Genomic DNA, 23,173 nt, shown 5'->3' with positions numbered 1-23,173 from the left:
CCATGTGATCGAGAGACTGTTCCCCTCGGAAAGTCTTTGGGATACCTGGAGGCGTAGTCTGGGCATTGTGCTTTCTCCAGTGTTACAAATAAGTCAATGTCTGGATGTCGGAGTAAGGCGAGTGAGATTGTGGTCTGCTGTGGTGGATTTCAACCTTTTCATTTCTACTAAATTCGGAGAAGGACCTTCATGTACTCCAGTCACAGTGCCTATAATTGCTTCACAATACCGAGGAGCGAGGCGAGTGAGATTGTGGTCTGCTGTGGTCTGCTGAAGCTTCAAAGGCCCAAGCAAGGTACTTTCCTGTCTCATAGGTGCACTGTTTTTATATTGACTGCCCACAGCAACACTACGCCTTAAATACCTTGAAAGGCCCATCTACGCCGTCACTTCAGACTTTGTATGGAATACATTGTTGTGGCAAGATATTGTGGCTTTTACTGTTCCTGTTGGTGCAACTTGTCTCAGGATTAGGAGTGCGTGCAGGAGTGTGGGTCCCTCCTTATGCAGGGTTCCATAGCCCACCTCAGCCCATCTCCGACTTAACATACACTGACTAATTGATTAACTTGTCAATTTCTACGAGACTATTATAGAATGATATCGCGGCACTTCACTTGTAATTATATCTACATTAGTGCCTTTTAGAAAACCTCCTATACTGACTCCTTCCCCAGCCTTACTAAATATTGTAAGTTTGAGTGCCTCTTCGTTGGGATTGGATTCTGCGGCCAAATTGGAGTGCGCGGGAATGTGGATCCCCTGTCTTTAAGAGGGTTGCCATAGCCTGCCGCAGCCAGTTTGTGACCTCTTTGAGATCCGATTCTCCTCGCGGCTACATCAACATCGGAGCCTCCCCACAATAGTCTATGCTTGTGTACGCCCACTGAGGACTGACTGTTTATATTGCTGGGACTAACTCCGAAGTGCTGTTTAGAAGATTAGAGTTCTTTTATCACATACATTTTTCTAATATATATATTTTTCTATCCTCGTATTGAGGGACCGTGTGCAAGTTCGTACAGAATACACAAAGTCCACTGCCCTTGAAAAACCTATTCCCATAGACGGGGAAACTATTTTTCACAATTCTATGTATTGAAGTTATGCGTTTTTGATGGTTTATGGTCATTACATCAAATTCCTTGCATCGACATGCATTTGCATCAAATTTTTTCGATCTAAAAAATTTGATTTGCATCGAATGCATTCTTCTTGCCCCCCCCAAATCCCAGTTTTTTACCCTTTAAAATGCACCTAAATAAAAATGAACCCTTTACGCCCTAAAAATATGCATTCGATAGACAATTTTTAGATGGAAAAATTTCGATGGAATGGCATTAGTTGCAATGACCAGTTACAGTTTTTGATGGATATATGAATAAGGATTTTAATCTGTTCCTTTCACATTTCTGTTTTTAGGGAATGATTCATTGATAATAGTGTCTTAGAGTTGATTTTGGCCAGAAGGTTTTATACTATGTTTTAAAAAATTAACCACTAGATAATCCATTACATATTTGCATTTTGAGTGTGTGTTTCATTTAAGTGAGGTTATTTTTTTACAACTCCAACTACCTCACACTAAGAAAAGTGCTACTTTTATCTTAATTTAAAAATGCCTGGGAAGCATTGTCTCAGGTCTAATAATCAATAAATAAGTAAAAAAGCACCTGCACCAAAAATACCAGTCAGCAATAGAGAACGGACAAAGGTTAACCGCAGTAATTCTGCTAGATCATGCTCTACAAGTTCACCTAGTAGAACTCACACTAGGGGGTGTGGGAAAGGGACCATTGATTCTTATTTTCTCTCTGAATCTGTCCAAGTCCGATGAGATTGAAATTTGTACAACAGGAGATGCAGTGCCCTGCGAACCTATCATCGTTTTCACTCGGATCTCTCCTCCTCCGCAATGGATAATAACCATTCCCTTCTGGCATTATGCAACTCATTGCGAGACTGATTAGTACCCAAAACTTTAGTGCAGGAACAGGGGGGCTATAAACTTGATGCTGATGAGGAGAGTTGTCCTATTGTCTCATCACAAAACCAGGAACTTAATCTCCTAAAGGAAAAATTATAAGAGCCCAATTTCTAATGGCGCCCTGCAAACTAACATCTTGGGCATTCTTAATCGGTTGGTATTAAAAAATAACACCACACAGCAAAATAGTAATTGAGAGCTAGCCATTTTATCTTGGAACACACGTGGCTTTAGCCACCTAACTGAGCCAGGGGGATCGGCTGATTTGATTATACAAAGTGATATCTTTCTATTACAGGAGGTCTGGTTGCTCAGTGATATATTACTAGATGGTTTCCAAATTTTCCAATTACTGGCCGAAAAAAAGACTCATTAATAATTAAAATTCTTACGGCGTTCAGATGGTTTTTGACGCAGATTATAAGGCCTTCATAAGAATTAAGATCATTAATGAACATCGAAATCTAATAGCCGTAAGAGTGAGCATAGCAAATACTATCAGTGCTCTTAATATTATCAATGTATACGATCCTCCTGGCCAGTCAGAACTGATGACATCATTGCATCCATAATGAGTTTAATTGGAGACATAAAAAGTGTAAATGAACAGGATTAGATTTTTGTGGGAGGTGATTTTAATGCTCCTTGCCGGTGCTCAAATGAACTAGTGGAAACTGACTACGTAAAGAGTAAGTCATTTTTTGATAAACCGGCAAAGAATACAGCAAAGCAAACTGCCTGGGATGATACGTTATTAGACTGGGACTGCTTCTTGTTGAATGGAAGGACAGAGGGCATGTCCCAGGCAAAACTACATTGAGAATAGGAATAAAGCGCTTGACTATTTCTTTTGCAACAACGTCGCAGTTCAGAAGGTTAGGAAACTGGAAATTCAGCAAACAAATTACAATGACCATGCCACCCTTACTTTGAAGGTTCAGCTTCCAAATGAGATTCACCATGACGGCGGGGTAGGGGAACTAGATATTAATCAAGGGGGCAATAGGATCCGTTGGATGGAAAAGAGTATAAAGAAGGCTGTGACCTTTTCTAAACAAGCACATCAATTCCCAGTCTTGGGAACTTTAACCACAGCAGCTGAGATTGAGAAGTGGATTAAAGACTGCACTTCTCAAACAGTGGTTCAGAAAGGACAACAAAAGTTTGCAAATCATGTCATCAAAAAGTATCGGTATGACAAAAGCATTTGTGAAGCTAAGAGGGCCCTCAGAATGGAGTTATAAATAATTGGGAAGACCTATAGCACCACAGACTAGTTACTAACCGTAAGGAAATGGGCTAAAAACCGATACCGCAAGTGGGTGTATGACCGGGTTGCCTCGGGCAAAACTGCCCAATGGCAATATCTGGTAAGCATATTTAAGATACCAAAAAATTGTGGAAACTGCGGAACACTCTTTCTCCTAATCATGAGATCTGCGCCATTAGTGAATGGGAGTGGATTAGACATGTGTCTGAGGCATTTTATGATCCACGCAACTGAGGATGAATCTTTTTGGCCCGGGGAGAGGTTTGAATTGCACTTTACTCATGTGGATATTATGCTAAAGTTAGCTACATTAAAAGACGCTAGAGCACCCAGCCCAAATGGACTCCCCAATGTAATAATAAAAGAGAACATAGCACGTTGGGGAGACCTTATAAACCTCCTGTTTAAGAAGGTCACAGAGGAGGGATTGATCCCCAACTCATGGCGTCGATCAATAATGGTCCCTATCCATAAAAAGGAGCCTCTATCATGTCCCACTAAGTTTAGACTTTTGGCAATGTTGGATTCGACGGGAAAAATCTTTGCATCACTACTGCTTGATAAACTATCCGATTGGGTGCAGTCGCTAAGCCTCCCGAGTGATCTTCAAACAGGATTTAGAGTAAGCTTGGGAACCTGTCATTGTATATGGTTACTTGACCACCTGATCAGAAGGGCTAAGAGTAAGGAGCAGGATGGATTATTTTTTAAAATATTTTTTTTAATTTAATTTATAACGTGCTAAAGCCTGTGGGCATCAAAGCGCATATTAACACATAATACAACACAAAAATAAATACGGGACAAGTACATGCACCATAAAGCCCTACTGGACCCAGAAATGGTATCGAAAGTCTCTTTTATGTAAATTAATACACCCCATAAAACAATCTGAATTTTAGAGTCAAGGTAACTTGCAGCAATTAAAAAAAGCTGGTAGAGTACTAAGTCCACAGCCCACAATAATGCAATCCTGGTTAACCTCAGTGGACCAATCCTTGACTTGGATCCTGCGTAGAAATCTAAAGTCCTGCATCCAATTACATCCTAGCCCCATTCTTACTTGCAGTCAGTGAAAGACCTTATTCTTTAAAGATTGTCTAGATTCCCACTGCTCAGTTCTGTTTAGGTTGGTTAGGATGACATTTCTTTGATCCATTATATGAGGTCTCAGGTTAGGGTCCAGAATCTCAGGCATATCCTGTTTCTTAAGATGGGGGTTCTTCTCCACTACCAGGGACCTTGGCTTACCCCATAGGTTCCCAACATTCCCATTTACAGGGATTATATCTTGTCATGATAGATTTCCGGGTAGCCTTTGATACAGTCAATATGAGAAAACTGTGGGACAAAATAAATCAACTAGGTTGCCCGTGGGACCTATTGATTGAAACTATAGGTATTCACTAACATTTTGGTGCAGGTCAGGCTTGACAGTAGGGGCATGGTAACGGCACCAATTACAACCAACTGTGGAGTTAAACAGGAATGCTCATTGGCCCCCCTACTTTCAACATCTATTTAGCCAAATTACCACATACGCTTGAGAACGCCCAAAACTGCCCACCCACAATATTGGGGGAAGATACATTGCCCATCATACACAGACAATCTCATTTTGTTCGATCATACCTTTGCTGGCCTGAAAAGATCCATGGAGACAGTTAAATTATGCCAACAAGCTCAAATTAAATTATGAAAAAACCAAGGTCATGTTCTTCTCCAATAGACGGGTCAAGACACCAACTCTAGTTATCAACAGGAACATCATAGAGCAAGTTGATAGTTATAAATACCTGGGTATTGAATTCACTACCAAGTCCAATTATGCAGGACTGGTGTAGGCTAGGAAAACGAAGGCTATGGCAAAACTAATCATGTTACACAGATGTGTGAGTGTCTCATCAGGCTTTAGCTTTCATAGGATACGGGAGCTGTATAAGCAAAGCTTTTGTACATCCTTATTGTATGGGCTTAATACTGTCGCTATGAAGGACCTCTCCTGGCTTAATGTTCTAGAGGGAACATTTTGGAGGAAAATGCTTGGCCTTGGTCCCAGTGTACCGATTTGAAATCATTTGACTTGAATTGGGCCTTATGTCTTTGGCATCAATGGCATGTAAAAGGAGAAATCTGCTACTGCTAAAGGCCGAAAGTCACCAATGTGTCCCCTCTTTGCCTTGCTGGGACAGTTGCCAGTCAGTGAGACCTTTGCTTCCTTGATAGCTTTGAGCCTACAAGCTTTGCTACTGTGGGATGGAGACCACATTGGGAAGACAACGTACAGTCTTTGATTAGGATGTCAAGTGTTAAGTAAGCCAAGTGGGATTGGTGCGCTCATTATACGCACCTTTCTTCACTTGGCAGTTTTCATTTAATTAATTTATTGTCCCACAGCTTCATGGTCCTCCAAGGCCATGTCAAGTTGTGTCCCTCACTAGAATTGCGCAGGTCTATCCTTCTGTTGAGAATCAGCAAATTACCCCAACTATCTGTCGTTGCCCTGTATTGGGCATTCCAAAAGCAAAAAGAATTTGCCGATCACGTGGTGTCCTCGGCAATCTTGAAACGGCACACCATATCCTGACTGAATGTAGAGAGCATGGCCCCCTTTATAGAAAGATGCTTGGTCCATTTGTGTTTGATTATAACACCATAAAATCCGACTAGTTCTGGTTTTATTGCCTGAATTCAGGGCACAAAACCAAGCACATAGCCTTATTCAATATCTAGAAAGCCTAACTCAGGCTAGGCAAAGTTGGAAAATGTCCTGAGTTTAAAAGTATTTTGTGATGACTGCTGCTGTGCTTGATTATTGGTAAAGACTGATCATGTGCTTCAAAACTGAATATTTTAAGATAATTCCCTATTACATTGTACTATTTTAAAAGCCAAATGTTTTAAATTATGGATAAACTAGAACTGCTTGAAAACGATAATGAAATGATACGAAGAAGCACATATTGTGATAGCTGAATCAATGATTTTAAGTGTTGATCAACTATGTAGAACTGTATACGCTTATAATTGAATTTTGTGAGTGTTATGAAGGTCTTTTGAGCTGCAAACAGAACAATAAATAAAACTAAACAATGTCTGGAGGACCGCAATCTGCAAAAAAGTTGTGTAAAATGTGTTTGTGAAGTGCCACTCGTGTTCTACGGGTAACAGATTGTGTTCCCTGGAACTTGTTGTCACAGGAGGAACATGTTGTGTTTGAGTGCCCATTTCCATATGCTCTGTGACAGTTTGGATAGCCCTGGGGAGTGAGTGCCTCCCTGTTTGTTCAAGTAATACATGGTCGTGGTGCTGTCCATTAGGACCAGAACGGTCTTCCCTTGCAGCTATGTCTGAAAGGCTTTGTATGCAGCAAGTAGCTCTAAAAGGTTGATATGTTTGTTTGCTACCAATTGTGACCACATGCTGTGCGCTCGCTGGCATAGAAAATGTTACTTACCCCTGGTAACATTCTTTCGACTGGAGGATCCTCTCATGTATGCCTCATCTTTGATATTCGTATCTTGCCAGCTTTGCTGCTTCGGAAAAAATGTTTCTTCTCAGCAGAGGGCGCTGTGCACGATGTTGTGGCGTCGATCTCCCTCGAGGGCTGGCGTCAAGTGTCAACATCACCAGCAGTATAAATAGCTTGTGCCGCGCCCGTTGGCTTCAGTTCTTTTTTTAGTTCCATCAATCGAGGAACTAACCAGGCGTACCCCAGACCGCAAGCTCTCAGGAAACGCAGAGTGTAATTCACGTAAATTGTACGGTGGGGTAGGCTGGGAGGGGCAATACGTGGGAGGGACATCCAGTCGAAAGAAAGTTACCAGGGGTAAGTAACTTGTTCTTCAAATGGATTGCGTCCTCCCACGTTTTCCTCAACTTTGATAGACTCCCAAAGCAGTGACAATTTGGAGGAGGGAGTAATATTTAAATTAATCGTGAATGGAATGAAGGACTGCCTTAGCAAAAAGACCACCTTGAGTGGAAGAGGAGTGCAAGCAGTAATGCTTAACAAATTTATGAATGGACGACCAAGTAGCAGTTGAGCAGATATCAATTATAGTGACACCCCTTTGAAGAGCCACAGAAGTTGCCATGCCCCTTGTGGAATGAGCCTGAAGCCCTTCCGGCGGGTCCTTCCCCGCAAGTCTGTAGCATTCTCCAATAGCCAGTGTGATCCACTGGGATATGGTTTGTTTAGTTACTGCAAGGCCCAATTTAGGGCCGGTGTATATATCGCAAAAGCCGATCATCATGGCGAGATTTTGCCATTCTTGCAATGTAAAAGCTTAGAGCCCTTTTTGGGTCCAGCCTATGAAGTCTCTCTTCCTCCTTGCCCAAATGAGGAGGAGGGTAGAAAGTTGGTAGTGTTATCTTCTTCGACAAATGGAAATCCGAGACAATTTTCGGCAAGAATGATGATTTTACTGCTATCCTTATAAAACGTAGTATGAGGAGGCTTGCATTAAAGAGCCTGTAACTCACCCTGCGGGCTGATGTTAATGCCACAACAAGTGCAGTTTTCAGAGTTAAGAGCCTTAACGTGCAGGAATGTAAAGGCTCGAAAGGGATACAAGTTAGACATTTTAACACAAGGTTTAAATCCCAAGCAGGGACATGAAATGGGACTGGAGGATACACATTAGTGAGTCCCTTCAGAAATTGAACAAATAAAGGAATTTTGAAATTGAACAATTAAAGGAATTTTGAAATTGAACAATTAAAGGAATTTTGAAGGAGGAGCCCCAGATTAGCCAAATGCAACAGGAAAGAAAGCACCATAGGAGTGTCACATTGAAAAGGGTCCACATTCTTGTCTTTGCACCAGTTACTGAATTATTCCAACGACACCGGTACAAAGATTTGGTTGCTGGCCTTCTGGCCGAAAGCAAAATATCCATTACGTCATCCGGGAGGTCCCAATCCTTATATCTCAGCCTCTCAGAAACCATGCATGAAGGCCGAGTGTCTTGACCTCTGGATGGAAAACCCAACTTTCCTCTTGCGAGAGAAGATCCTCTCTTTTTGGAAGATGTATTGGAGGGTAGATGGACATGTCCAGAAGGTACGGGTACCACGTCCTCCTGGCCCAATCCGGGGCAATTAGGATCTCGTACAGAAGTGGAAACTCCCAGTCCACCACAAATGCGTCTTCTAGAGTTACTCTTGGGGGAAATTCCCCTGAACAATACAGCTTGCACTTCCGGTTGGTACCGGTCAAAACAGATCCACTTGAGGGGTTCCCCAAAGGGCGAAGATCTCCTGAAGGACTTCCTGAGCTAGTTCCCACTCGTGGGATACTGTGCTCTGCCTGCTCAGAGCGCCCGCTTCCATGTTCTGCTCGCCGGCTAGGTGAGCTGCCGACAGAGATTCCTTCTTGTATCACCAAGGACCAGAGCTATATTGCCTCTGTGCACATTGGTAGTTACCCTACACCACCTCTCTTGTTGAGGTAGCACATGGCCACTGTGTTGTCCGTCATATTCTTTCCCCGTACTTCTGGTTCCCAGTGCCCAAGCATCTGAAGTAATGCCCTGCCATTCGTTCAGATGCTGAGAGATTCTGCCTCCCACCGAGGTCTTGTGGGTCAAGGCCTCAGAGTGGCTTAGAGGCGGATGCAGCAGCAGATGAGAGCATGCCGCTGCCGATTTTGCACCCCTTCCTCGTCCACCATGAGAGAATCTTCCTTGCCCCCTTTGTACGGTCTGTCCTCTTTCTCTACCAACTGAGGAATAGAAACTAAAAGAACGACCCCTCCAGGAAGATGAGCCCAAATAGGGTTGTTGAGGTTGACTAATGGAGGCGCTAACGGACTTAACCGCCGCCTTGGAGGTCTGCCAGGTAATGGGAGGGATGGCCCTTAATGTGGAAGGATACAGGGCCAATAGGTATCATGAAACAAAAGGGGTTGCTCCTACCACATAGTAAATTTGTGACAATACATTGCTACTCTTATGTCTATTGTAATTTACAACCAAGTTGCACATATTGCTTCAAAAGTAAGCTAGACGTAGTGGTGAGTGTGTGGACTCAATCCATACATGCAACATAGAGCAATAGTTTAACTCATAGGTCCGCTTTATTAGTTTAGCAGATCTTTTTGTCCGTTTAGTAGACAAGCATCTTTAGTATTTTCAGCTCATACTTTTTGACAAGGAGTGTATACAACGTAGTCTTGGCACAGACGAGGTATTGAACAAGACAAGCATTGCTCCAATCACAGGTGTGTTATTGTGAAATCAGACAAATATTACATCATATTTGACAATCACATACATATTAAAACAGAGCTTTGGTTCTGAAAAAGAAAAGGAAGAAGAGGAAACTGAATCTCCAGTGTTTATTTAGTGCGTTAGAACAAATTTGTGCTCGAGTTCTATGTGATAGAGGTAAATTGATGTCCGCTAGCTTAGTCAGACGTATTGTCTGATTCCTATCTAGGGGAACCAGACTTTGGGTCTGCTGAATGCTGAATCAGAGGACCAAACAGGAGGTCTACGCCAGGGGGTAAAGCCCCCCTAAAGAAGTGGTGGACTTGCAAGCTGGCTGTTGGCTGTGTCCACTGGCGTTTTGGCTCGTAGTTGTTAAGTCTTCTTCTGGGCTTCTGGGATAGTCTCTCTGTTGTGGATCAGGTGGGGCAGGCTGGGAGGGCAGTCTTGCACGTCACTTGGACGGTGATGTCCCCGATTGATGCAATAGTGGGTTCTATTGTAGTGGATAATCGTCAAATTCATGTGCGCTGTGTGGTCACCGTGCGCCGGTCTTAATATCTGGAGGGAAAAGTTTGCCAGATGTGGCTCGCTGTTGAAAGATCTGATGGAATTCCTCAAAAGAGCCAAGAAATATGGCCTGCAGGCAAATCTTGTTTCGTGTACGGGAACACCTACGTGCAGTTGCTTATGCGAAGGCTGGAGATCCTGCAAGGAAGGAAAGAAGCTGTGTTTGTCAGTGCCTTGGAGGTCTGCAGCTTCTCCAGACTCATCCGCCTTGCTGCCAACAGCCTCGAGCCGTGGAAGGCCATGTTGGGCAGTCTGGCCTGCACGTCTGGTGCACACCCAGACTTCCTCAACCACGCAAATCTGTGCATTACAGTGCTTGCGGCCATGGATCTGCGGATGCTGTCAACAGTATCCAATCCTGACTGGAAACACTCTTCCATTGCCTCCTTTCCATCCTTAACTATATTCAGGAAGCCGTCTCTTTCCTCGCCTTTCGGGATGTGCTCAGCCGCCATAGCAACACAGTCCCACAGGGTATAAGAAAATCTAGCTATGGTACAGGTAACGTTAGTAGACTTCAAGGCCATGCTGCTTGATGTGAAGACCTTGCGAGCCCATGCATCAACCTTCTTGTCGTCTCTATCTGGGGGGATAGAGGGATAGGCAGATTGTTTGGTTGAAGTAGCAGCCTGAACTACTAAGCTCTCAGGCGTAAGGTGTTTAGTAAGATAGTCTGGATCGCTGCTAGATGGTCTATACCTCTTAAAGAAGTTTCTGTTCACAGCAGGCCCAGATTCTGGAGCTTCCCAATTGGCCACAACCTTCCTCTGAAGGGCCTTATGAAAGGGCAAGATTGGGTCCTTCTGAGGTCCCTGGTCTAGGATGTCTGTCATGTCATCCTGCTCATATGCTGGGGAAGCCCTACTCCACCCCATATATTCTGTGACCCTGTTCATAAGATTTCTGTAACCAAAATCGGCATGGTCTGAGGGGTAAGGCCTGCCAAACTCCAGCTCTGTTGAAGTGTCAAGTCCAATAGCAGACTGGAGGGAGTCACAGAGGTCTTTCATCCTTGACTGTGGGTCAATGAGCTCTTCAGGTACATTTTGAGCGCCAAACTGCACCCCAAATGGAGACTTCTCATTAGAAGCACATTCTTACTCATAAATTGAGAACATTGATGTAAAAAAGTATTTTTTCGGTGCAGGCTTAAAAGTTTTTTCCTGAACCGATATGGGCTTCGATGAGATCGACGATTCTGTTGGGTCGATTTACTAGGAATCGCCCTCAATTTTGGCATTGAATCGTTCGGCGCCAATGGCGTTGACAAAATCATCGAAGGCCTCGCCGATTTATGCTTTTTTTCCGACGGTATCGGGAACCGACTCGGTTCTCAAGTCGATGCCTTTGACGCCTTTTCATCGGGTCGAGAATCTCGACAAGCAGCCGGCTTACTACTCTGCTTTGATAAAGTAGTCTTTGACTTCCCCGAGTCATCCGAAGGAACGACTGGGGCATGGCTCTTGCGTGATTTTGTGGGGGTTGAGGCCGCATTCTCAAAAATCAGAATCATTTCCTCTCTAAAGGCATCCCATTTACGTGGGGAATATGACCTAGTTGGGCACCTGATTACCTCAGTAGAGGAATCTGAAGGAGACCTATGGTGTCTCTTCTTGGAAGAAGATGACTAAGACCGCCTCGATCGACCGGGACCTCTTCGATCGTTTACGCCGAGTGGAGTCTCTAGACTGCCTGAACTTCTTTTCCTTCTTTGAAGTAGACTTCAAAGCCCCCCCACCGCCAGTTTACCTCTGAGTTCCCAGAGAGCTTTCTCTGTCATGGACTGACAGGATTTTCAGTCATCGGTACGGTGCCAGCAGCCCAGACACGGTGCGTATTGGTTATTGACATCTTTGCCCCGCAGTCATGACATTTTTTAAATCCCGTCTTTGGGATTGAAGATGAAGACATTTTTTGACAGAAAAACAAAGAGGCCGTTAGTACTCGAAGCAAAAGCTTTTGGAAAAACTCCCTTGAGGGACATGGTGCACAGCGCCCTCTGACAAGAAGAAAAATGTATTCCGAAGCAGCAAAGCTGGCGGGATAGGAATATCAAAGATGAGGAATACGTGGGAGGACACAATCCATTCGAAGGTGAGCTCTCCACCCTGACAGGGATGCATCTGTGGTGAAAGTGGGCCCACTTTAGTTCTCCGGAAAATATCAAAAATCGATGTACGTATGGGATAATTGCTTGAATTTCGGCTGTATTAAAATGTCTTACAGTGAAAAATGTCTAATAACTATACCATACTATCCCATTTTAGTAAAACAGTGGGAGCAGGGGTGTCCCCTCGCTTTCGTTAAATTGAAAGCAGGCGGGGTTTGGAGGGAATAAAGATATCACCAAAAAAAAAAGGACCCTGCGGCGCTGGTTCCCATGCACACAAGTGAGAGGGTGGGGAAGTGTAGCGGGTAAAGGGATTTGGGGAAACCTAATCTGTGTGATTAAACCCGCAGCGCGAGTTTTGAATTCGACATTTTCGAATTTGTAACTATGCACTGTGGTGTAATCACATAGATCCGCTTCTACTGCAGGGTTGGTAAAGGATTTTCCCTTCAGAAGGTTCTCCTTTGACCACCACTGCAGAGACGGACTGAGGGCTGTCGAGACAACCACTAGATCGTCCGATTGACCGTTTGCTTGACACCATTGGCTCGAGAGCCACTCCTGCATAGGATGCATGCGCAGACGGTTGTGTGGAACCAGGAAAATGCAGGATGCCTTCATTCTCAACAGCCTCATTGGCTTCCCGTACGGTAATCGGACGACGGCTACATACTGTGGGATCTAAAATAACATGTTTTGGACCCTCTTGTTGGGGAAGGAAGACAAGCCCGTATTCTGTCCAAATTAGGGCCCTCAGAAATGGTTTAACTTGGATGGGGATAAGACTTACTTTTTCTCGTCGATGGAGAACCTCAGGTTCAAAAGAAGGTTTAGCCGTCTGGGTGTTCTCCAGGCACATTTGGTGTGAGTCTCCAGTTATGAGCCAGTCATTTAGATAAGGGCACAACAGAATGTACCATCTGCGCAGGTGAGCTCCCGCCACTGCCAGCACCTTGGTAAACACGCTCAGGGGTGAGGCAATGCTGAAGGGGAGTACATAACTGCTAGAGAGTGTTCTCCATCTTAAACTTTAGGTAGTTCCTGTACGCGGGCAACATTGAAATATAAAAGTATGCATCTTATATATCCAAGGTGGCCATGTAATCTCTGCAACGGGATGACTTCCTGTAGAGTTGTCATCCTGAACTTTTGAGGCTTGTCATACTTGTTCACAGGACGCAAGTTTAATATATAGGGCGCATGGTTAGATCCTTTCTGGGTACCAGGAAGTATATGCCCTTGGGCTTAGTGCGCTTTATAAATGCAAAATATATTTTTTTTAATAAATACGCTTGTTTACCTGATGATCTGGGATGAGTTTGATCGGCTCCTTTTTGCAGCAGGGCCTCTACTTTGTCCAGAAGGATGTGTAGATGTTCTGGAAGCAGCCTTCTGTTCTTTGGCAGGTGATATCGAGGCGGATGAAGAAACTTGATACAATAACCATCGCCTACAGTCTTGAGCACCCACTTCTCTGAGGTTACCCCCGTCCCATGCGTGAGTGAAGCATATTAACATACTGGAGAGGGATGGGCGAGGACCTGAGTCGTAGAGTCATTTGCTGACAAAGTAGCTTTTGGCTGCTGCATTTATTAGCCTTCCTTTGCCATGCCGAAATCCCCACTGCTGAGGGGTCCGATAAGTGCTGGACGTTCCTTGGCCAGAACACCAGGATTGTCTGCCTGTACCATAGGCACCCTGAGCGGTGCAGCACAAAGATTGCTCGAGAAAGGAGACGCGGGTATTAAATACCCCGTGCTGCACAAATGGCCTGCTAAAGATCTGATTAAGAGATTTCAATGTCTCGTGCTCTTTCTTTGCTGTTTCACGTGCGTCATCCACCGCTTTGCCAAAGGGTGCTGACTCCTCAATGGGTTTGTTGATGAGCATGGCCTGTGTCTTTTGGTCCAACTCAGAATTTTTAAGCCAAGCACAAAAGAGTGCCCTCAGGCAAACGCCCTACTCACTGTTTCTGCAGTGTCAAGTGTGTTTTTCAAGATGTTTTGTGTGACCTTGCGTCCTTCCTGCACGATTGCAAGTAGTTGCGATTTTGTCAGTTCAGGCATGTTTTACGGATCATTTTGTACCAGACCCCACTGAACATCAGTGAACCTAGCAAGGAGAGTGGTATTGTTAGCAGTGCGGGTACTGTAGGCTGCATAAGAAGTAATTCTTTTGCCCAAGGCGTACAGTTTCTTGCAGTCTGAATCAGGTGGAGTTTTAGATGAAGACAGGGAAACCACCACATGTTTTCTAGTCGTGGTAATGACCAAGGAGTCCGGGGCAGAGTGACTCCAGATATAAAGTGGATCAGAGGGTGCGGGGTGAAACATATTTTAGATGCATGGATTCACCTCCCTAGTAAGAGAGGGCATAAGGAAGGAGGGGGCAATGCATTAAGAAGCGGGATAGCCTGGCTGACTGGATCTTTTTCCTTGAGGAGGTCTTCCACAAAGTCAGAGTCAGGTGCTGCCTCCTGAGTGACAATCTTAAAATGGTTTGCATGATCATCAATGGGGGAAGCATCCCTGGGTTGGGACACAGGAGGGGCATCTAAAAAGAGATCAGGCTCAGCCTCATGAGCAGTGGTAGTGGGTCAATTCTCCATCTGTAGGAATCCAAGCATCTGGGCCATGAGAAATAGGGTCAACCTGAAAAATGTCTTCAGAGGGATCAGGCAATTTTAGTCCAGGAGAAGCAGAGTGAGCCTTAGGGGACTGAAGCCTAGGAGACTTACTCAAAGGAATGGGACCGTTTAAGAATTTCATTAAAAGTATCTGAGAACCCAATACATTCTGATACCTTCTCCATGCAGTGTTCAAACCTTTCCCTAGTCCAGGAAGTGGTTGTTGAAAAGCTAACTCAGATGGAGCAAGACACATGGGCCCTTGTAGGGCCTGGGACAAATGAGGAGGCCTGGGTATTCCCTGAAGGCACTGAAGGGGCTTTCTGGGGTCAGAAGCATGAGGGGCCTTAGAATGCTTCTCCCTTAGTTTGGGGTGAGTTTTTACATGTCTTTAGACGCATCGGAAACATGCGTTGCAACTTTAGGGGAGGCATCCTGGGTAATGGAAGACTTGGTACCATGCGCCAATCACAACGGTGGAGGCGCAGCAGGCCCTGAACCTCAGGTTCCTCAGGCCACAATTAAATCTTCGACAGGCCTGCAGGTGCCAAAGGCTTTTTCGACGTTTCCGTTGAAGGAGGCCGAGGGGTTAAGTGCTTGGTTTTGGGGAGAGAGTGTGTGCCTTTGTTGCCAGGGTGTAATTTCCCTGCAGCAATGCGTTCGGTATGCCAAGTGGGCCAGGGACGGGAGAGTCTGCCAACTCCATAATAATGTCTTCGGACTCCAAAACTGAGCTGTGGGTGCTGGAGGAATCCTTCTCTGAGGCACCGGCGGGAGAATGACTCTAGGCCTGCATAGTGTAGGATACCCACCTCTGTGTGCACCTTTCTTTAAGCATCTTGGGCCTAAAGACTCAGGCCTTGCAATGCTGCTCGTCATGGCCACAAGGTAGGCCATTAGTACACTCCCTATTAGTGCCCTTCCACAGAAACCTCCTGTTACAGGAAGGGAAACATTTAAATTAAGTTCTCTCCATTGTAAAGTGGAAAAGGAGCAGTCAGACAAGTAAAGGAAGAGGAGGGAAAGGAAAGAAAAGGCATTCTCTAAAGAGAAGTGTCAAGAAAACAGGTCCCCACTCTCCCTACTGTAAGGCCGAAGCCTGAAAGCAAAGGGCGAGAACAGCCGTCGAGTTGTTTTTCAAATGAAGATTCACAGGACGGCAAACGGGAACAGTCGTCGAAGAAGTTCGAAGATTAATGCATCGAAGACGCGTGGAACAGCAATAATTCTCTTTAACACGAGCTCTGCATGAAAGCGACTGACCAGAATGGTGGAAAAAAAACAATCTGAGGGGACCTTGATACGTGAAGGATCTTGGGCACACTACACATCACAATAGAAGAACAAGTTACTCTCTTACCTGGTAACGTTCTTTCGATGGGATGGTCCGACGACGTATTCCATATCTATGACGGTAATCACCACAGCTGTGCTGCTTCGGAAAATCTTTCGGCGTCTGCGTCCTGCGGCGATGACGTCGATACGCCGCCCTCGAGGACCTCCTCCGATGGCCGACGTCACTGGATGTTATAAGTAGGACGCACGACGCCCGTAGCCTCAGTTGTATTTTTTTCCCCAGAAAGTGTGGCACCAGTCTTCTGCCAGTTCGACCACACAAAGCCTTGCGGAAACGTAAGCTGCAATTGCATAAGAAATTATGTAGCGGGGAAGGCAGGGAAGGAGCGATATGGAATACGTCGTCGGACCATCCCCTCGAAAGAACGTTACCAGGTAAGAGAGTAACTTGTTCTTCGAGGGGATTGGGTCCTCCGACGTTTTCCATATCTATGACAGACTCCCAAAGCAGTACCAATGCAAGGAGGTGGGAAAAGAATTTAGAACAAGAAATTTAGAATGCCCAATCAAATTGCGGAGAAAAAGGACCGCCTTGCGAAAGGCCAGATCCTGCCCACGGATGGAATCGAGGGAGTAGTGACGTACAAAAGTATGGACCGAAGCCCAGGTGGCTGCGTCACAGATGTTACGAATAGGAACACCCATCTGTAGGGCAGTAGAGGCAGCCATACCCCTGGTAGAATGGGCCCGCAAGCCTACCGGTGGGTCCTTACCCACCGAGCGGTAACACTCAGAAATAGCCAGAATAATCCAGCGAGACAAAGTCTGCTTAGTCACAGCTTGTCCCAAACGCTTGGCAGCGTAACCAATGAAGAGTTGATCGTCCATTCTTACCCGGGACATGCGTGAAATATAAAAGTTTAAAGCTCTCCTAGGATCGAGCCTATGGAGCCTCTCCTCTTCCTTACCAGGATGTGGAGGAGGATGAAATGCCGGAAGAACAACCTTCTGGCCTAAATGAAATTCCGCCACCACCTTCGGAAGAAAGGAAGGACGAACTCTAAGAACAACCCTGTCCTTCTGAAATTCAGCAAAGGGTGGCTTAACTGAAAGTGCCTGTAACTCACTCACTCTGCAAGTGGAAGTGACCGCAACCAAAAATACAGTTTTAAGAGTTAACAGTCTCAAAGGGCATGAATGCAAAGGCTCAAAGGGAGCACACATCAGAAACTTGAGGACAAGGTTCAAATCCCAACCGGGCACCTGGAAAGGTGACGGAGGGAACACATTAGCGAGCCCTTTGAGAAACTGAGAAATTAAAGGAATTTTAAAATAAGAACACTCTTCAGACGAGCGCTTAAATATGGACAGCACCGCCAGGTAACCTTTAACAGTACCCACTTGCAAGCCCCTGTGGGATAAAGAAAGCAAAAAAGACAGAACCACAGGAAAGTCACATGCAAAAGGATCCACATTCTTAACCCTGCACCAGTCGCAGAACTTTCTCCAACGGCAACGGTACAGGGACTTTGTTGCGGGCCTTCTGGCCGAAAGCAACATCTCCATCACATCTTCAGGGAGGTCCCAATCCTTATACCTCAAGCTTTCAGAAACCAAGCGTGAAGGTTGAGGGATCTGACCTCCGGATGGAGAACCTGACCGCCCCCCCCCCCCCCGCTCCCGTTAGAGCAGATCGTCTCGGTAGGGAAGACGACGTGGAGGTCAGATGGACAAGTCGAGAAGGTCCGGGTACCACGTCCTCCGGGCCCACGCCGGAGCAATGAGGATCATCCGGGAACCGAACCTTCGTATCCTCCGCAGCACTTGAGGGATGACGGGGACTGGAGGAAACGCGCACAGCAGTGGGAATGACCACTCCACAACAAATGCGTCTCCTAAGGCTCCTTTTGGAGGAAATTCCTGTGAGCAGAACCTTTCGCACTTCTGGTTGACACTGGAGGCCAAGAGATCCACTTGAGGGGTCCCCCAAAGGGCGAAGATCTCCAGGAGAATCTCCTGAGCCAACTCCCACTCGTGAGCGATCATGCTCTGCCTGCTCAGAGCGTCCGCCATCTCGTTTTCGTCTCCGGCCAGATGAACTGCCGAGATCGAAACTTCCTGCTGGATTGCCCTGAACCAGAGCTGCATCACCTCCCTGTACAGAGGAAGTGACCCTGCCCCCACCCTTTTTGTTGAGGTAGTGCATGGCCACTGTGTTGTCCGTCAGGATCAGGACATTCTTTTCTCACATAGTCGACAGAAAAGCCTTCAGGGCAAGCCTGACGGCCCTCAGCTCCAACAGATTGATATGGAGTCTGGACTCCGACTGAGTCCAACGACTGCTGTCAACTCGTTGGCATGAGCTCCCCAACCCGTGAGGGATGCGTCCGTCACGATCGTCACCTCCGTCCAGGGTAGCCAAAAAGGAGCCCCCTTCATTAGATTGCCTTCGAAGGCCCACCACAGAAGGTCCTGGGCGACAGAGGACGGCCCTGAACAGGGTCCGACATCCTGCCGGAGGATTGAGACCACTGGAGCTCGAGTGCCCATTGCAAAGATCTCATCCGCAACCTGGCCTCTGGCACCAGAAGAATGCAGGATGCCATGAGGCCGAGCAATCTCAAGAACTTGAACGCTGGGAGACTCTGAAACTTGTGCACCATCTGCTGAATGTGATGAGCCCTCACCTGGGGAGAAAAACACGGCCCCAGGGACGTGTCGAGCACTGCTCCGATGTACTGGAGCCTCTGAGTTGGTGTCAAATGGGACTTCTTTAAGTTGAGGGAGAAGCCCAGCTTGTGACAAGAGTGGCAGGTGATGGACAGATGATCCAGGACTTGCTCGGGAGAGCGCGCCCTGATCAACCAATCATCCAGCTAGGGGTAGACGTGAATCCCCACTTTCCTGAGATACGCTGCCACCACCCCCATGAGCTTGGTGAAAACCCTCGGGGCGGAGGTCAATCCGAACGGCAGGACCCGAAACTGAAAGTGTGAGTCGCCAATCGCGAACCTCAGGTACTTCTTGTGCTTTGGATGGATCGGCACATGAAAATAAGCACCCTTGAGGTCGAGAGACCAACCAGTCCTGAAGTTGAAGGGCTTGGAGGACTTGAGAGAGAGTAACCATCTTGAACTTGTCCTTCCTGAGGAGTTTGTTCAAACCGCGCAAGTCCATGATGGGTCTCAATCCCCCGTCTTTCTTGGAAATCAAAAAATAAGGGGAATACCATCCCTTGTTCCTCTCCGCTACAGGCACCAGTTCTATGGCGCCTTTCTCTAGCAGGGATTGAATTACCTGCGCAAGGAGCGGATCCGGACTCTGCAAAGAGAGGTTCCTCGGTGGATTCTCGTGAGGCCTCTGCCGAAAGGGAAGACAGTAGCCGTGGGTTATGATCTCCAGAACCCACACATCTGAAGTAATGGCACGCCACTCTACAAGATGCTGCGCCAGCCTTACCCCAACCGGCAAACCATGGGACATGGCCTCATGACTGAGCTGAAGCGGCTGCGGCGTTGCCTGAGGGCAAAGAGGCAACTGCCCGAGCGGCCTTGGCACCTCGAGTACCTTGTTTTCCACCTCTGGCACTCCTACGGTGGCCCCTTTGACTGGCAGCTCCTCTCACTTTACCAAAGGTTGAGTAATAACGAAAGGAACATCCCCTCCATTGCTGTCCCCTAGGACGAAAAGGCAGAGGTTGTCGAACTGCAGCGCCCAAGGACTTCGCTGTAGCTTTGGAGGTCTGCAACCTCTCAAGGCTCTCATCAGCCTTGCTGTCAAAAAGATGTTCCCCGTCAAAGGGCATGTCGAGGAGCCGGGCCTGCACATCAGGAGCAAACCCCGACTTCCGCAACCAGGCAAACCTGCGTATTACGGTGCTCGCCGCCATGGACCGGCTGACGCAATCTGCCATGTCCAAACCCGACTGAACGGCCTCACATATGGCATCCTTGCCATCCTGGACCATAGCAAGGAAACCATCCCATTCGTCCCCTTCGGGAATATGTTCAGCCGCTAAGGAAACACAGTTCCACAGAGTGTGCGTGAAACGAGACAATGCACATACAGAGTTGGCCGCCTGAAGCGCCATACCCCCTGAAGAAAACACTTTCTTCGCCCAACCATCAAAACGTTTGTCGTCCCCATCAGGAGGGATGGTAGGATATGACGCTTGCTTCGCCGGGGCCATAGCCGCCTGCACCACCAAACTCTCGGGAGTGGGGTGCTTGGTCAAGTAGCAGGGGTCGCTACTGGCTGGGCGGTATTTTCACAGCAAAGACTTGCTTACTGCCGGGAGACTCTCCAGAGCAGTCCAAGCCGCCGCCACCCCCCTCTGTAGAGCCATATGGAACGGCACTAACGGGTCAGTTGGTGGACCGTGGTCGAGGATATCCGTAAGGTCATCCTGAAGAAAATCCCCTGGGGGAGCAGACCACCCCAAGTACTCGGTGACTCTAGACATAAGGCGCCGGTACGAGGAGTCGGCACGAGTGCCAGGCTCAGGCCCACAAAACTCCACCTCCGGAGAGGTGTTCAGACCACTGGCGTCGTACAGGGACTGATGCAGGCCCTCAATTTGACTATGGCCCGAGAGAATCTCATCTGGCATCGTATCAGGAACCATGCCAACATCAGAGCCCACATCCACCTCCGAAATAAACTCAAGATGGCGGTAAGAAGGCACAGAATGTAGAACAAAGCCATGCTTGACCTTGGCCAGAGCCTTTGTAGGGGGCTCCACCGTGCCCCACGGCACCCCCGTCGAAACATCCCCGAAAGGCGTCGAGTGAATCGGCGTTGACACCGAACGCGGCGCCGACAATATCGACGGCGTTGACACAGGCCTCGAGGGCAGAGCCCCGAGCGTGTCCCTCGACGGCCTGGGCGCCGATGGCGTCGACGACTTCTTTGGACTCTTTCGAGGCTCGGCCTCCGTCGACGACCTCAGCGCCACAGGCGTCGACGTCTTCCTCGAAGACACCACAGGTGCACACGGTCTCGAGCGTGTCGAGGACCGGGACCTGGAACGGGCATGACGAGAACGATTCACCTTGTCCGAGCGGGACCTTTCCCGCGAATCGTGCCGACCACCCGAGCCCGAAGGCGTACGAGCGGTGTCTCTCGACCGACCTCACTCGGAGGCGCGGACGGACCAGTGCCCTGCGATTCGAGAATCGCTAGCATTTTCTTCCCGAAGGAAGCCCATTCCTCCGGCGTCGCATGCTTGGTGGGATAAGCAACCCGCCGGAGTCCTCGGATGAGGACAGAGAAGGCGACCGATGACGGTGCTTCCGGGAGTGCCTCGAAGAGGCAGAGGAGTGGCGGGACCTACTCCGGGACCCAGACCCACTGGACTTCCGACGATGATGCGGAGAGTCGCCCCTCGAATCATCCGTCGAAAGCCCTGCAGACCTAGACTTGCGTGGCTTGGACAACTTACCTACCGAAAGTTTCTTCTTGCGCTCCTGCAAGACTTTGGACGTAAGCGACTGGCAGTCGACACAATCATCTGTGGCATGGGCCTCCCCGAGGCACCAGAGGCAGGCGTTGTGCGAGTCCGTCACCGACATCTTGGACCCGCAGTCCCCGCACCGCTTAAAGCCCGGATGCGGGGTGGAAGACGAGGTAGACATCTTACGAAGGATAACTTCACAAACGAACAGGTTCGAAGAACCGATAAAGAACAGAAACTCCAAAGAGTCATGGCACGCAGAGATCTCCGAAGCGAACACGTTCGCGGACAAAACGGAACTGAGGCTAAGGGCGTCGTGCGTCCTACTTATAACATCCAGTGACGTCAGCCGTCGGAGGAGGTCCTCGAGGGCGGCGTATTGACATCATCGACACAGGACGCAGATGCCGAAACATTTTCTGAAGCAGCACAGCTGTGGTGATTACTGTCATAGATATCGAATATGGCGGAGGACCCAATCCCCTCGAAATAGTGTTACAGACACACCCAGGTTGACGTCCCTTCTTTTCCGATCTTCGAACAAAAGATGCAATACTCCATAATTACCACTAGATGACTGACTATATGCACAGCATGTGATTCCAAGCAGATTCACAAGCATCAGAAAAGTGGTGATGGGTTGTGATGTGACTGGTGAATGCATATGGGCTGTGAGTTCACTGGATGGAGAATGTTCATAGGCGTTGAAAAAAAGAATCATAGTTGTAAGAAAGAAAAAAGTGGCTAAGGCTGTAGATGGCTTAGCTTAACTAATGAGCGGTTATAGACGGCAATGTACCCATTTGCTGAGCTGTTATACCTGAGACAGACAGTCGACGAGTGCTTATGGATTCTACGAGACTAGTGGCTGGGTAGTTATCTTGTGCTACGAGACGTATGGCTGGTAAATTGTAATGACTAGGACATAGATGTGTCATAGTGGGAATAGGTGATAACTGGCTATGGATTGTAGGATAGTAGCTGCAAATTGGTTTGAGAACATAGTTAAAGGTGATTGAATGACTATTGCAGAGATCATGGGTAGCGAGACTGTTAACTTGGGAGTTGTTACTAGGAAGCTGGTTTACAAATGATATGGGTAAGTTGGGTGGTGAACGGTTAGGTGTGGTTGAATGCCTGTTAGATGACAGTTACGGTTGACAGATAGTCTCACAGATTTGAAATCTCTCCACTCACAGCAATCCCCTACCTGACAGTCATCCTGATTAATCCACTTCAGTTGGACATAGTCACGGTTGGAGTCAGTGAGGCCTGCATGATAGGCAAGTGCCACTAGGCCCTCCTTCTGCAGGGTATCTGCCATGGTGTCACACTCATTTCGTGAAAGGCAATAAATGATTCCAGAGTCCTCTGTGAAGTAAGAAAAATGGTGAGTGTAACAGATTTGCTGTACAACATATAAATCTCACCCTTCCATTAGCAAGCAAAACAGCGTTGGTGTTAGAGTATGGATGCACACTGGAGAGGAGCAAACAGGACAGGAGCACAGTGACCAAAACCCATTACTAGCAGCAGAAAGAACAAGTTACTTTCTTACCTGGTAACGTTCTTTCGATGGGATGGTCCGATGGCGTATTCTATGACAGGTAATCAGTACACCTGTGCTGCTTCGGAACATTTTCGGCGTCTGCG

At 47.2% G+C, this 23,173-nt stretch overlaps 1 protein-coding gene across 3 annotated transcripts in view; it reads right to left on the bottom strand.

Annotated features, from left to right (window-relative positions):
* The window catches only part of BLM (BLM RecQ like helicase), an 865,782-nt gene that overhangs the window by 249,075 nt on the left and 593,534 nt on the right, over positions 1-23,173 (bottom strand). For all 3 annotated transcript variants that reach the window (XM_069624186.1, XM_069624184.1, XM_069624185.1), the window contains exon 13: positions 22,731-22,891. In XM_069624186.1, coding sequence (XP_069480287.1) covers positions 22,731-22,891 — 161 coding nt within the window. The remainder of the gene's footprint in view (positions 1-22,730; positions 22,892-23,173) is intronic.

This window comes from Ambystoma mexicanum, chromosome 11 (assembly GCF_040938575.1).
Source record: "Ambystoma mexicanum isolate Mex_15411 chromosome 11, UKY_AmexF1_1, whole genome shotgun sequence".
Classification (NCBI taxonomy): domain Eukaryota; kingdom Metazoa; phylum Chordata; class Amphibia; order Caudata; family Ambystomatidae; genus Ambystoma; species Ambystoma mexicanum.
The sequence above is the reverse complement of the archived record's forward strand: the minus strand, read 5'-3'. Positions and strand labels throughout refer to the sequence as shown.